Below are 16,839 nucleotides of genomic sequence, written 5' to 3'. Positions count from 1 at the left end.
GACAGACAGACAGACAGACAGACAGACAGACAGACAGACAGACAGACAGACAGACAGACAGACAGACAGACAGACAGACAGACAGACAGACAGACAGACAGACAGACAGACAGACAGACAGACAGACAGACAGACAGACAGACAGACAGACAGACAGACAGACAGACAGACAGACAGACAGACAGACAGACAGACAGACAGACAGACAGACAGACAGACAGACAGACAGACATGGCATCACGTGAGAACGGCTGGAGCGATTTGGCTGATTTTTTTTATTCGATTCAAAATGTTCGGGAGATGGTTTGTAAAGAAAAAAAATTAAAAAATTCCGGGTAAAACTCGGAATTTTTTTTTTTTTGAGTCCAGTCAACTGTAATAAAAAGCTCCGTAAAGTATGCAGTACAAATTTTTATATTTTATTTGCAAATAAATAAGAACAAGAAGATGTGGGTTGGAGAAACTTGAAGAACTAACATTAGTAAATGCTACCGGGCGAAGCCGGGCGGGTCAACTAGTATTATATCTATTAAAAGTGGAATATTAAGGTGTATATTTCATTATTAAAATATCTTATTCATTATTGAATAAAATAGTTTTTTGTATTAATAATATTGATATATGTTGTTGTAAACTGCTTTGTGATCTTTTTTTAAAGAAATTATGAATGCACGAACTTAAATTTTGGTAAATTCCGAACAAACTATTATTATAATTTTTTTTACATGTTTTTGCGGTTTTCGATTTTATTAAATTTTTAAAATTTTAGGCCTTTATTCAAAAGGCCTTAAGACTTTTATCAAAAGTCTTAAGTACAAATTTTGTATGAAAATTTGTTTTATAAATCTGTTAAATAAATAAGAACAAGAAGATGTGGGTTGGAGAAACTTGAAGAACTAACATTAGTAAATGCTACCGGGCGAAGCCGGGCGGGTCAACTAGTATTATATCTATTAAAAGTGGAATATTAAGGTGTATATTTCATTATTAAAATATCTTATTCATTATTGAATAAAATAGTTTTTTGTATTAATAATATTGATATATGTTGTTGTAAACTGCTTTGTGATCTTTTTTTAAAGAAATTATGAATGCACGAACTTAAATTTTGGTAAATTCCGAACAAACTATTATTATAATTTTTTTTACATGTTTTTGCGGTTTTCGATTTTATTAAATTTTTAAAATTTTAGGCCTTTATTCAAAAGGCCTTAAGACTTTTATCAAAAGTCTTAAGTACAAATTTTGTATGAAAATTTGTTTTATAAATCTTTGATTTTTTATATCGGCAAAATTTTAAAAACGCAACTTTCTTCTCATAAATTCAGATCCTGTAACAACACGACTCCGAAAAAGTCCAAAAAAAAAATATAAACGAGCTTCCACAGGAGGCATCGGAATTTTTCGTGCCAACCTGCGATACAACAATTTCAGATGAAAGCGATATAGACGATATTTGAATAATTGTAGTATTTTATGTATGTATTTTTAATTTTTTATATTACTTTTTATTGTTTAAATCACATATAATTAGTGTTTATAAACCTGATAACCGTAAAACCGGGTTTTCTTCAAAATCTCGGTGTTTTGCGAACCGGTTAATTTAAAATTTGGGATTAAAATCAATAAATCTCATGTTTTTGTTCCTTTTTTTATATTCATTTTATATTAATCATTACTTTCCTTTTCAGAAATAAACAGTCTAAAATCCATGATTTGAAATATTTTTGAAACCTGATAATGGAGTTTTATTAATTATTTGGTAAGATTTATAATGACAAATAATCACAGTTAAGAAGAAGTGCGTTTGCATCTTATATGGGACTTGGAACATTTTCTCTTTCATATCAGAAAGTCGAGGTGATAATACATTTTTAAAATTATTAAATATTTAATTTACAAAATTGTGATTTACATATTTTGGTTGAAATTTTATGAATAAACCAATAATTAAAACAAGTATTATATATTTAGTAACATATTTGTACCCAATTCCATTTGAATGAGATAATATTTTTGAAATTTTTACAAAATAAAATGGACTTAGCACTTTTGCATATTTATTTTTTTATTTCAGTATTTTTCAATTTATTTTGTTCGGTGGGTTATAATATTTTTACATATTTGAAATCTAGAGAAAATTACATTTTCAATGATACCAATAACTTATATCAAAACCCAGTGGTTGATTTATCGCCCCTTTTAACATATCTTTGCCCCTATGTGGAACGTCTAAATACAATGTAGACTTATTATCTATCCGAATCACGCATTTTGTTGTAAAATGGCAACGATTTGTTGGAGCACATGCATGTTTTGTTATATTTAACTTCAAAATGCATATTTATATGCATATTATCCAAGCTTTTAATAAAAACATAATTTTTTGTCGTCAATGGGAAACATATTCTGGACAAACTTTTTTTCCAATTTGTTATAGAAATAGCATTCAATTTTATCGAATAACATCTTCCAATATCGAGAAACTGGCATTAAGTCTTCTTCATTTCTCTATTAGCAATTGCAAATTATTATATCAAAACATTTTGCTTCATACAATTTCATAGTTTTTTTAAATGTATCGAAAACATTCATATTTGTTTTCATTGCAATTTCGATTTATAAGAGATCGAAAGATTAACTTCACATACACAGTTATTGCTCCTAACAGTCATTTCCCATCAGTTTTAGGAGACTATACTGAACTAGTGATTTTATTTATCATTTAGGGTGACAACTAGTTACACAACTAGCTACTTGATTATTTTTTTCACGTCCTAATTTTACCGTCTGATTGGGACGTGTAACCCTTTTGGATTACTGATGATTTTAAAAGGCAAGTCGCAAGATAGAAGCTCTAATGATAATGACTTTAAACAAGTATTCATACCAAGATATTATAATTCATATATCAAACGTTTTCTCAGAAATAAAGAAATAGTTAAAACTTTAACTATTAAATTCCTGGGTAATTTAAAGATTCCTATCTGCTGCGAACGCAGCAGTAACTTCTAAACCCTTACGCCGATTCTCACATGCACAAAGAGGAAGTGTAGTCGAGTTTAAGTTTTGAATTTGGACCTCATGAGCCCACCAGAAGCGGGACCAGTGGTTCCCAAAGTAGGACACCTCGGGTATGTTCAATTTTTAAAATGATCCTATTTCTTCGTTTGTGTTACGATTTTAAAAAAAATTACACATATAGAATCTCCTACATTTGAAAATTTAATTTTCAACATTTTTACCCACCCTACTCCAGTTTTTTGGTGACCGCGGTTTCAAATATTCTCCGATTTTAGCCATTTTTCTTTTATAGGATTAACAATAGATCTATATATCAAATAAAGAAAGAAGTGTTTAAAAATCATGGCTGAGTCCAAAGTTGTATTCATTTGAATTTAAAAAAATGAAATAAGGCAATTTTTTTGGGAAAAAAGTACTTTTATTCTTTTTAAGTTATCTAAAAAATTTCTAAGAGGATGTATAATGAATTTGTACTTTTTGAAAAGCTAACTTTACGCCAAATATTTTAAAAGGAAAAAAACACTTATAATTTTTGATACCGACGGGAGCAGGTCCGTTCAAAAAATGCCTATTTTTTATGTAAAATTCAACTTTAGGGCAAAAATTCTCAAATCGCATATCCGATATCAAAATATAGTAACCTATTTTAGATGGCCCAATAAGTTCTTAATTATCTTGTAAAGGGTTCCGATAACCCCGCCCCTGGTATGGATATTATAGCCAAAAAACGAAAAAAATCCCATTTTTGGGATTTTTCAAGATTTTTTTAGGAATTGCGAGATACTTGATAACAAATTTCAAAATTTGTTTTCATTTTTGCATTTTAAATAGAAAAATCTACATAACTGTGAAATTTCATTAAAAAATATTCATAAATAAAAATTTTATTTCAATTTGAAAAATTTATATCTATGCAAAATTCAAATTTTTTGTCATATTATTTACATTCATAAAAATATTGTTATGTAGGCAACATGCTTTTTTATGAATTTCTATGTTAGGTAAATTCTCAGCGAGTTGTTTAGTTTTCCCTAATTTATTTGACACGTAAAAAACATAAGGTAGACATGTTATATATCAATGGATAGAGGATTTTGTCTACTTTTCAAAAAATTATATATATTTTGACAATTAAAAAATTCATGGAATACTTTTTTGAAAAATATGACAAAAAATGCTTTTTATTGAATTTTGCATAGATACAAATTTTTCAAATTGAAATAAAATTTTTATTTATGAATATTTTTTAATAAAATTTCCCAGTTATGTAGATTTTTCTATTCAAATTGGAAAAAATAAAAACAAATTTCGAAATTTGTTATCAAGTATCCCGCAATTCCCAAAAAATCTTGAAAAATACCAAAAATGTGATTTTTTCGTTTTTTGGCTACAATATCCATACCAGTGGCGGGGTTATCGGAACCCTTTACAAAATAATTAAGAACTTATTGGGCCATCTAAAATAGGTTACTATATTTTTATATCGAGTATGCGATTTGAGAATTTTTGCCCTAATGTTGAATTTTACATAAAAAATAGGCATTTTTTTAATGGACCTGATCCCGTCCGTATCAAAAATTATAAATGTTTTTTACATTTAAAATATTTGGCGTAAAGTTAGCTTTTCAAAAAGTACAAATTCATTATACATCCTCTTAGAAATTTTTTAGATAACTTAAAAAGAATAAAAGTACTTTTTTCCCAAAAAAAAATTGCGAAAAATCGCCTTTTTTAATTTTTTTAAATTCAAATGAATATAACTTTGGACTCAGCCATGATTTTTAAACACTTCTTTCTTTATTTGATATATAGATCTAGAGTAACTTCGGGTATTGTGGACTATGCGTCTAATGTGGACCAGTGTCTTTTTTCAGAAACTATTGAAGGTATGATAAAATTGATTTGTCGTACATTTTACAATTTGTTTGAAACGACAATTGCACATTTGCTTTCATGAGTTATTGATATGTTGACTTTTTATTCTTGTATTGAAATTAATGCGCCTGCTCAACATTTTTTTCGGCTCAAGTAAGAAACAAAATTTGGTACAGTTACTTGGTAGAATTTAATGTTTGGTTGTTTCATATAGTTAAAGTGGACACGTAGTTTTGCATATATTTGGTAAGAATTTAAGCAAATTTAGATTATTAGGTAAAAATAACTTTTACCACTGTAACCCAAGTTCGTGTAATGTGGACCACTTAAATTACTTGATTATGTACTACTGGTCCATATTACCCGACAATAACTATGTACTTTGTAAGCAATCTATCTAAGCCAAGAACGCGACTTTTTAGTTTGTATTAATAAAAATATATTGAAATAAAATTTTTTAATCATTCATGATTAGCTGGTTCATGAATTTTATGTATTAAATACTAGTCCACATTACCCTCATATAGTGGTCCATATTACCCTGCAATTTTTTTAATGCTGATTTTTGGGTTCCTTACAATATTTTCACATAAATTTTTTATCCTTTAACGGAAAAAATATTCAACTGCAAAAACCATTAGAGAATACATTAGCTAATTTATTGCTTCACAACTCTTTTAATATCCATATATATTGTGGCCAAAATTTAGAAAAAACAAAACGGTAGTCCACATTACCCGAAGTTACTCTATTGTTAATTCTATAAAAGAAAAATGGATAAAATCGGGGAATATTTGGAACCACGGTCACCAAAAAACTGACGTAGGGTGGGTAAAGATGTTGAAAATTAAATTTTCAAATGCAAATATCTCCTAAGCTATAAGAGATAATTGATAGTGCTCGACGAGGATATTCTAAATGTGCATTTTTTTTTTAAATCGTAACACAAACGAAGAAATAGGATCATTTTAAAAATTGAACATACCCGAGGTATCCTACTTTGGGAACCCCTGGTCCCGCTCCTGGTGGGCTCATGAGGTCCAAATTCGACTACACTACCTCTTTGCGCATGTGAAATTTCATTCAAATCGACGTAAGGGTTTAGAAGTTACAGATTTATTTCCATCTTTTTTTATTCTCATACCACTGTGCGCTGTTGTGTATTTTTTGGACATTGCTCGATCCATAGTCATTTATGTTATGTTTCTGCACAAAATTATAAGTGCATATTTTTTAAACTCATATTTTGATTATTTTGAAACAGATTTTCCAATAATAAATGCATGAAAATCCTCCCCCTACTCTTGTGAATTATATACTTCCCTACATATTTTATTATAGAAACGTGTGAAATAACATCGTTTATATTTGAAAAAATCCTCAATATTTTTAACAAATTTTCATTTTTTCCACGGTCTTGTTTGATCGCGAGGCACTACAATACGTTTTTCTTATTTTAGTGAAAAATACATACTGAAGTAGCTTCCCAAATCACGTAAGTAAATAAAAATCAATTAAATTTTTAGATTTTTTCGGTTAAAAAAAAGAAATAAACATAACTTTAGTTGTGGAACATTTTGCCTTAAACCTTTTTTCATTCACTATTGTATCAATAAGCCACCTATTCCGCTAACAAATTTAAATACATAAAATAATTTAAATAAAATCAAACATACTCTGCATTTGTTTCAGGCGTTGGCAAATCCCCGATTGTAGTCAATGTCAATGTAGACCAATATAAACTACCTAAATATTTTCTGGTTAAAGTGGCATAATCTCCTGGACGGTATGGATATACCCAATCACCCTAAAAACAAATAGAAATTCCAAAATCATTTTCGATCACATATTAAACACAAACAAATGACATACCTGAAATCCCTCTGCTTCGGATAGTAAATAATAGAAACATCCAAACCAATGGGCAAGTATTAATAAGATATGAATTAGATTCACTACGCGCCATAAATTCGGCCAAACCGTTCTGCTTTCAACAATATAATAAAATCGAACAGATCTATAAACCTAAAATAAATAAAATATATTCATATTCACACAATCGAGACACATTTTTAAAAAAATATTTAACTAAAAAAGAAAAGAAATTGTTTACTATCCATTGAACATATTCATGGTAAACCACCAGGTTAGATTAAATTATTACATTAATTTATATAAAAAAATGATTTTTAAAATTACAACAAATAATAAAAAAGTACTGTTTGGGGAACAAACAAGTTAAATTAACCACTCACCTTAAAAAAACGAGTAAAACGTAACAATGGCTGAGAGCCCACTTTCAATTGTAAAAGATCAAATGGTATTAGAGCAATTATATCAAAAAAACAATCTCTTGAATGTACATAATGTGACATCAGTTTTTTATCGTCGTACACCTACATGAATGTAAAGAAGACGTTAAAATGTTAAATGTCATGTGACAAATGCACAAACGGGCTTACCATTAGACCCTGTTCCAAATAGCCGGTTCGTAATTGTACAAAAATATCGAAAATGAATACAATGTCAGTTAGAGTATCACAAATAAACCAAAATGTTGGTACCGCTTGCTATAAAATATCAAAAGAAATTACCAAGTAAGTGTTAGTTTCGTGTAGATATGTTTAATGTAATGATTAGATGCCATTACCTGTAATTCGGGAAAGCTTTGGCGAACGATTAAGGTCCATAGATTATAAAGAACACAAATTGTTAGAACCATCAGCCAATAAAAATAAAAATTCTCATCAGGATTTACAACGGAACGACGCTTTTGCAGGTAACGTCTTCGTCTTTTAAAAGTTTTATCGACGTCTCCTGAGGCACTTTCGGATCCAGTATCTTCGACGGTTTCCTTAAACAGAAAATAAACACTTACAAATAATTGTTTAAATATTTATTATGCTACACTCTACATGAATAATGTAGAAAATAATTCCATTGATGACATTTTAAATCTGCTTAGAAAGACTCAGGGTTTGCGGATTGAGGACCATAATTACTACTTCTGACAAATGCGATGGCCGCAGGATAAATACCCATAGCGTTAATAACAGATTATGGCTAACAATTGCAGAAGGCCCCCTTTACAGTGACCGACAAAAGTCTACAACACGACCATTATTTTCGTAACTCGCGGACTTCTAAACCATAATAAGTAAAAGTAATGATGCAGTTTTATTTCAAATGCATTTTTAGTAATATAACAAAAAAATATCGCTAAATTTATAACACTATACAACAAAATCAAATTTTTTCCAAAATTACAAGGTCCGACCAATAAATTTTGATAGAGGAGACAAAAAAAAGGCACGTGTATCGGCGTTTTGAAAGTATACATCTGAATTTCATTTGAGGGCGGGTTAAAGTTTCCCAACTCTGGCACATTCTTATTGTTAATCTTCATAAGAAAACATATGTTCCTTAAATTTTAGGTATAAAATGTGTTCCGCAATGTGTTACGGAGAATATTTTTGTAGAATATGTTAACCCTCTCAATCCCCAAGGCATTACTCTTTTTTGTCCTCCTTTTAAAAAAGAGCACAAACACCATTAAAACAGGTATTTAAAGGGTTAAAATGTTCCACAAAAATATTATCCGTGAAATTTTACTATAAGTCATTAACTACACCAAAACCGAAAATTCAACATTTTACATAACTTTGCTGAACACATTTTATACCTAAAATGTAAGGATCACATGGTTTCTTATGATGATTAACAATAAGAATGTGGCAGAGTTGGGAAAATTTAACCCCCCTCAAATGAAATTCATTTGGTGTTGTATAGTGTAATTAATTTAACTTTTATTCACAAAAAATTAAAAAAATATGTTGACAAAAGTCTACAAACGATCTGTACACTAAATAAACATTTTTCAGCGAATACAAATTTTCATTAAATTCAATATTTCGTTGGGCCACCACGGGCATCTATCTACAAGCGTCTGGGCATCGAAGCAACTAAATTTTCCAGTTCTGCGGACGTTATATTTTGCCATTCTTCTGGAAGGTTCTCCTTTAACATTGGTGCACAAGTAATAAGATGTTTTCGGATCTTCCGCTGTAGAATTTCCCACACGTGCTCAATAACATTTAAGTCCGGGCTTTGAGGTGGTGTGTACAATTGTCATGGGGCATGGTAGAGTAGCCAATCTTTGACAATTTGAGACGTATGTTTCGGATCGTTATCTTGCTGAAAAATCCAACTTTAACCAAGAGTTAAAATATCAACGGATGCTCTCAAATTCTGTTCCAAAATGGATTTGTACTGATAACGATCCATATTATCCTCAATAACCACTAACTTTCCCACTCAAGAAGCAGCGACAGTACACCAAACCATCACACTGCCAACACCATGCTTAACTGTAGCGAGTAAGTTTTTCGGATCCATTGCTGTATTTGTTTTGCGCAATACTTTATCTCTCCCATCACTTCCAAATATGTTATACATCAACTCATCAGTGAACAAAACTCGCTTCCAGAATTCCATGTCCTTTTCAAAGTGCTTTTGGGCGAATTCCAAACGAAGTTTGCGATCCGTTCGCTAATTTACAAGGAGTTCTGCTTTAAATACCATTATTATTTAAGGTTCTTTGAATTGTTCGTGGATGAACAACAACTTCTGATCTTGTTGCGAGTTCTTTGTCCAATTTTGTGGTATTTACTTTTGAGTTTTTGTTGACTTCTTTTAAAATGAAGATTACATTTCTACGATGTAGTTTCCTTGGGCGACCACTTCGCAGCTTGTTTTTAACTCTACCAGTGTTTTGCAAAGTTACTGAATATTGTCGACTTAATAAATTGAATGCTTATCTGTTAGTATTCAAAAAAAAAACCAGGACATGCTGTGGTAGTATGTAGACTTTTGTCAATGTTTTTTTATTGTTTTTTATGAATAATTTTGCAAGTTTACATTGCAACAACATTTTTTTTTGTGCATAGCAATAAAAATAGATTTTAAACAAAACTGCATTATTATTTTTTTATTTACCTGATTTTCTCTAATGTATGTATATCAAGGAAGGCAAATATAATATGTAATTATAGATCTACCAGCCAATGGAAACTTATCCTTACAGGATAATAAATTCTGTGGTCGATTGGAAAAACTAGGTAACTCCATTTTTTGAAATCACGAGAAACACATGTTTAAAGTTTTAAACATATTTCACTAATTATTTAATATGAATTTATGTTATTAATGTTGAAGATTTCTGGTTCATTGAACTCATTTTTGGATATTAAAACCGAAAATCAATGTCAGTTACCTTGTTTTTTTGAAAAATGGAGTTACCTAAAAACAACTATTTTTTATATTTTACGGAATTAAGGCAACTTTAGTAATCATTTGTGGTTAAACATTCACTATTTGACTCAGCACGTAAATTTATACGTTTTTATTACGAAAAAATACAGCTACCCAGTTTTTTCAAAAGAATATTTTTTCCTTTTATTCTTAAATACATATCAAAAATAAGCTGAGTTTTTTAGGTTCAAAATTTGGACCCAAAGAGCTTTTGACACGAATTTGTTATAGTTCGCTCTTTCTCTCATAGTTTTTTATGAATAAACAGGGGAATTACCCTGTTTATTCATAAAAAAAGCATGGATTCAGCAAGTTTTTACATAAAAATAACTTTTAAATGAGAAACTATATCAAAATTTCGATCTGATTGATAGTAAATGAAACGTAGTTCCTATTTTTGGTGTTATCTGAATTTTCGCAAAAGTGGAGTTACCTAGTTTTTCCAAACGACCACAGAATAATTTATCTTTTGATATAAAAAAAATCTAGTTTAAAAGTATTATTTATCATATTTAAAGTACTCAAGCGCGAAAATAAATCGATTGAAATATAGAAAATATATTAGCACACACAGTACAGAAAATATATCGCTAAGAACACCAGAAGATATCGATATCTCACTCAAAAATTTTAAACAAAACTTAAAACTTGCTCTTGAACATGCCACTCAAATAACCTAACAAATAAGATACAATAGACTCTATTCTGCAGACATTGAACAGTTATTAGCTGAAAAAAGAAGAGTTCGTGGAGAGTGGCAACTCTACAGATCCCCTCAACTTAAAAAGGAGCTTAGAAAATGTCGTAAACGCCTCAGTATGCTTCTTCACAAACGCAATACTGATTCAATTTATAAATATCTGGAGAACTTAGATGCCACCCAGTACTCAAATTACTCGCTATATCGAGCTATATATTACGCCTTGAATATTATCCACCAGAATGGAAGGTTTCTTTAGTTACAATGATACCTAAGCCGGGAAAAGATCACACTAAATTAGTATCATATAGACCCATTAGCCTATTGTCAAATATAGCAAAGCTATTCGAAAAATTCTTAATGCTCAAGTTAAAGCCGATAGTGAATCATTTTGATTATATTCCAACTCATCAATTCGGATTTCGAGAAAAACATAACACCATAGAACAAACTCACAACCAAAAAAATATTTTTCTGCACTCTTCATCGACGTTTCGCAAGCCTTTGACAAAGTATGGCACGAAGGATTATCGTTTAAAATAAAACAATATTTACCAGTAAACACACATAAGCTTCTAGAAAGTTATTTAAGTCATCGAAAGTTCGTTCTTAAAGAGGAGTACTTCATAAATTCACCACAGCCTATTGAAGGAGGCGTACCCCAAGGAAGTATACTGGGTCCCTTCCCATATTTGCTATATACTTGTGATATGCCAACTAACAGTCGAACCCCAATTATCAATATTTGCTGATGACACAGCTATTCTAGATACAGTGAGTGTCACTCAAAATCGTACAACATATTTTTTTTTTAAATATTATGAAATTATACAGGCAATAATAGGTGATTATATAAAAAATTAAAAGTAATTTTATTAATTGGAACAAAAAATATGTATTTCAACAAAAAAGTTAACAAAACCTCAATTCGTTAAAAAAATATTGATGAAAATTAAAGAACATCACAAAATTCATATTTCACTTAAATTCGTACAATTATATTAAATTATAATTAAAACGTTAAAAATTCAAAAAAATGTTAATATTAAAAATCCTAATACTTTGTAGGGTATCATTTGCTATTTTTTAGTGTCTTTACGATTTTAAATGAAGCATTGATATTCTGGGCACTGACAGTCTTAACCAATTTTTTTATTTGTGGATAAGGGCAATTAAAATTATACCCAATTTTTTGATAGGTAATAGCATACACAATATAAAAATAGCATCTTAAATTATTTCCAAAACATCAACTTTCTAAAACTAATGAATACAATTTTACTACGATGGTGTAAGATTTTAAGTGACATTCACTGTATTCATGAAAACCTCCAATAAGCATCTGTACTTTTACAAGACCATATACTCGACATAGAAAGGTGGTTAAATCAATGGTGAATAAAAGTAAACGAGCAAAAAATTTATACATCTTACTTTCACATTGTGTAGAGAATCGTGCCCTCCAATCCTAATAAATAATCATAAAATACCTCAACAAACTGAAGTTAAATATCTAGGTCTGCATCTAGACCGAAGTATTACCTGGAAAAAGCAAATAGATACGAAATTGACTCAAATGAAGTTAAAATTACACAATTATACTTAAATTTAAAAAAAACAAGTAAGAGTGCTATATTCGGCTGTGCCGAATCTTATATACCCTTCACCAAATTATACTTCAAAATTTTAAATATTTTTAGGTAAACAAAATTTAATTTTTTTTAGTTGTTTTTTTTCATTTTTTGGAAAAAAATTTATTTTAAATTTTTTTTTTTTTAAATTAAATTTTTTTTTTTTTTAAATTTAAAATTTTTTTTTTAAATTTTAAAAATTTTTTTTTGGTTTTTTAAATGGTCTTATATACGTCGTTGCAAATGTCTTTGAAATATCTATCATTAGATATCCATATTGTCTATATTAATGTCTTAGTAATCCAGATATAGGTAAAAAATTGGTCAAAAATCGAGGTTGTCTTGGTTTTTTCCTCATATCTCAGCCATTTGTGGACCGATTTTGCTGATTTTAAATAGCAAAATTCTCGAAAGCATGTCTGACAGAATTATTGAAGATTTGGATCCCGAAGATATCTGGGGTCTTCAGAAAACTGATTTCAACAGACAGACAGACAGACAGACAGACGGACATGGCTTAATCGACTCCGCTATCTATAAGGATCCAGAATATATATACTTTATAGGGTCGGAAATGAAAAATGTAGAAATTACAAACGGAATGACAAACTTATATATACCCTTCTCACGAAGCTGAAGGGTATAAAAATAATATTTAGCGAAAAACAAACTTTGGTGAAAAAACATTCGGGCTAAAAAATATTTGTACGTCGTTACAAAGGTCTTTGAAATATCTATCATTAGATGTCCATATTGTCCATTTTAATGACTTAGTAATCCAAATATAGGTCAAAAAAACGATGTTGTCTTGGGTTTTTCCTTATATCTCAGCCATTTGTGGTCCGATTTTCTCCGGGCTGGAAGAATTCCGGAGATATTGATGTATGAATCGAGTATGTAAGTTATTTGGGGTCTTCGGAAAGTTGATTTCAACAGACAGACAGACAGACGGGCATGGCTAAGTCGACTACGCTATCTATAAGGATCTAGAATATACATATATACTTTATAGGGCCGGAAAATTATATTGTGAAAATTACAAACGGAATGACAAACTTATATATACCCCTCTCACGAAGGTGAAGAGTATAAAAATAATAATAAAAGTATCACAGACTAAAATTAACTTGTTAAATTCAAATATATGAATCACAATAGCGGTATTCACAATGTACTTGGCCTAGTAAAGAAGTACTTGGCCTAGTAAAAAAGCAGAAAAGCTATTTATTGACAAACATTTCAATTTCTAATGTATTTTGTTTTTAGTTTTTTGATATTGTGCTCTTTTACTACATTACCAGACCAAGTACATTGTGAATACCGCTAATATACATATTTATTTTGTAATTAAAGTATAATTTTTAAATTGAACCATATGTGCCATTGGAGTACCATTGTACTTTTTCGTATAGAATTGTACAAATTATGAATGATAGAGCGAATTACAAAAGTTCGTTGCCGTGTAAACATGCTACGATTTATAATCGAACTTGTCTAAAATTTTGTTTTTAATTTCAAAGTCTCTCATAACGATAACGATGGACTGCAATTGAAGTTCGATTACACAGGTCAGCAGCAAAAAAAGTCTTCAATAACCAGTATTAAGATTTGATGCATCATGGTTACCTAAGTACAAAAATGGTAAAATTTTTATATTCTATGGAGAGGTTTTTTTTTAAATTTGTTTTTTCTAAAATTGGGAATTTTTTAGAAGTTTCTCCACATAACACTGTGCAACAAGAAAATCTTTCCCGAATGAGACCAACGGAAAATGATAGTAGATAATTAGTATACCAAAACCCCCAAAGGGTTTTTTAAAAGTTAGCTCGTGTTTTAAAGTTATTCGCCTTTAAAGTTCAGCTTTTTTGAGTAAAAATTGTTCATATATATTTTATGAATAATCTATTGAAGTAAGTCAATATTTATATAAAGTAATTTTAGTTGAATTAGGACTAGATCCTAATATCCTTAAAATTCATTAATTTTAACACTTTTTGCAGATTTATTTTTTTATTTTTATAGTTTTTGGTACTTAGATCAGTGATGTTCACGACATACAACAATTGTTTGAAAAATTTACACACATTTGTTATGCTCTTTTAAAAACTTTTGTTCATTCATCGCTGAGAATGCGAAGAAACCACATGTGACGGACTATCGCAATTGTTTTCAGAAAATTATTAAGCTTTGTTGTTGGTTGTTTTTGTTTGAAGCATAGCAAACACACGCGTTTCAATTACAATTGAACACAATAAAACAAAGTCAAAAATAAATACAAAATTTAAGAGAATTTCGGACTTACAATGTATATTTTTTTCATTTCCTTAATATTTAAATTACATTCATTTAATAAATTGGTTTTATTTGACAAAAATTCTAAATCTAAACTTTCTTAATTTTGTTATTATTTTAAGTGTTTGACATTATGTTTGCTGGGTAGCTCTCTCACCAATACATCTTCATTTTTATTTTTGAACATCACTGACTTAGATACGCAATTACCAATTTTTGGAGAATTGCTGAATAATGCTGTAAAAGTATTGAGTAGTGGGTATCGAGTATTTGCCATATTGTTTGAGTACTCAATACTCAAAAGTAGTTACTCAATACTTTTAGACTTGTATTTTTACAATTTACGGCCATTCTCACAATGTACGATTAAAAGTTAACGTGAACTTTAACCGCAAGTTAGGCTAATTTGAATTTCACAATGTACGATTAATTCTTAATTGACACTATTTAACAACAAAGTTGCTATTAAATATAACCGAATAAATTTCGCCGGTTAGCATCTTAATTGTAAGAAATATAATAAAATAACATGGAAAAACATTTATATTTCTGTAATATTTATAATTTTTAAAAGTGTAAAGCGAAGAAAAGTAAATTTTGCACGAGGTGATCCATATACCACCCGGATATTGCACTTACAAACCAAACAACAAATGTGCACTTTTGCTTGTTGGTTTTCAGTAATTGTTGTTCAGTTTGTTTTGTAAATTTTATAGTTAGGTACCTTCATATTTTTGAGTTTTATACGTTTTTTTTATTATACCACTAAGAAAACACAAACTATTATTTTTGATGCCGTCTTTTAGACAATTTTTTATATTTCAATCTTTCATTACACTATTTTTCGTAAACAAATGTATGCATTATTGCCATACTTTCTACTGAATGCTTTGGTTAAGTAATCAAATGATGGTGAAACGCAAATCGGTAACCGTTGGTTAAATGGTCCCCGTTAAACAAACCGACAGTTAGTTAATTTTCCGGTTAAAATGAAATAATCGTACATTGTGAAAATGGCCGTTAATGTATTTAAATTTAACGGTTATGGTGCAAAAAATGCATCTCTACTATAAATACAACTCAAATAAATATTAGAAATGCAACTCTTAGCGTAAACAATTTTCAAATCGGAATAAAATATTATTAAAAGAAACTGGAATAATAGTTAAAAAGTTTAAAATATTTATTGATATAATCTTGAAAACCTAAAATGTTTCTAAAAAGGAGTGATGTCTGCTAATACATTACCGAAAAGCAGAAAAATATATCGTTATTGGCGGGTTGTTGGGTTAAAAATAGGTCTGAGAGCTATCAGAGATCTGTTAACGCAATGATGAATGCTTTTTCTAAAATAGGCGTTAATATGTCGCTCAAAATTCATTACCTACATCATCATCTAGACTACTTCGGTCAGCAACTAGCGACCGAATCAGATGAACAAGGTGAACAGTACCACCAAATTACAATGCCATTTGAAATGAGGTAATTTTTAATATACATATATTTTTTTTCCCAATACATTTTAACACAAATTTTGCAGATATCGAGGAAAAAAGTCTCCCGATGCTGTATTAGCGGAAATTTGTTGGTGACGCTAGAATTTGCATTACGATGATGAAGGAGAAAAAAACACAGGAAGTGAACTACAAAATTTGTATACTTCAAATTCTGGTTCTACAGAGCATCCACTAGAGCAGAAAAGATCTCGAACTATATAATGTAGTCCATTTTATATAGACTATGTAAAAAAAAATACAAATTAAATTTTAAAAATTAAATATATATGAAAAATTGTTACTCAAAAAAGCTGAACTTTAAAGACGCATAACTTTAAAATACAAGCTAACTTTTTAAAACCCTTTGTGGGTTTTGGTCTACTGATGTTCTACTATCACTTCCCGTTGGTCTCATTCGGGAAAGATTTAATGACCCGAAATTTGATGCACAGTGCAATTTATAATAACTCAATAAGGGTTGGAACGATATTATTCAAGTAAACTTAATAAA

The 16,839-nt window shown here is 29.6% G+C and overlaps 1 protein-coding gene across 1 annotated transcript in view; it reads right to left on the bottom strand.

The window, feature by feature from the left end:
- Cngl (Cyclic nucleotide-gated ion channel-like) overlaps positions 1 to 16,839 on the bottom strand; it is a 110,865-nt gene that overhangs the window by 63,492 nt on the left and 30,534 nt on the right. The window contains exons 5-9 of the mRNA XM_065508473.1: positions 7,550 to 7,753; positions 7,362 to 7,469; positions 7,155 to 7,295; positions 6,772 to 6,924; positions 6,576 to 6,706 (exon numbers count right to left, since the gene is read on the bottom strand). Coding sequence (XP_065364545.1) covers positions 6,576 to 6,706; positions 6,772 to 6,924; positions 7,155 to 7,295; positions 7,362 to 7,469; positions 7,550 to 7,753 — 737 coding nt within the window. The remainder of the gene's footprint in view (positions 1 to 6,575; positions 6,707 to 6,771; positions 6,925 to 7,154; positions 7,296 to 7,361; positions 7,470 to 7,549; positions 7,754 to 16,839) is intronic.

This window comes from Calliphora vicina, chromosome 4 (genome assembly GCF_958450345.1).
Source record: "Calliphora vicina chromosome 4, idCalVici1.1, whole genome shotgun sequence".
In the NCBI taxonomy this organism is placed as follows: domain Eukaryota; kingdom Metazoa; phylum Arthropoda; class Insecta; order Diptera; family Calliphoridae; genus Calliphora; species Calliphora vicina.
This window is presented reverse-complemented; position numbering and strand designations above follow the sequence as displayed.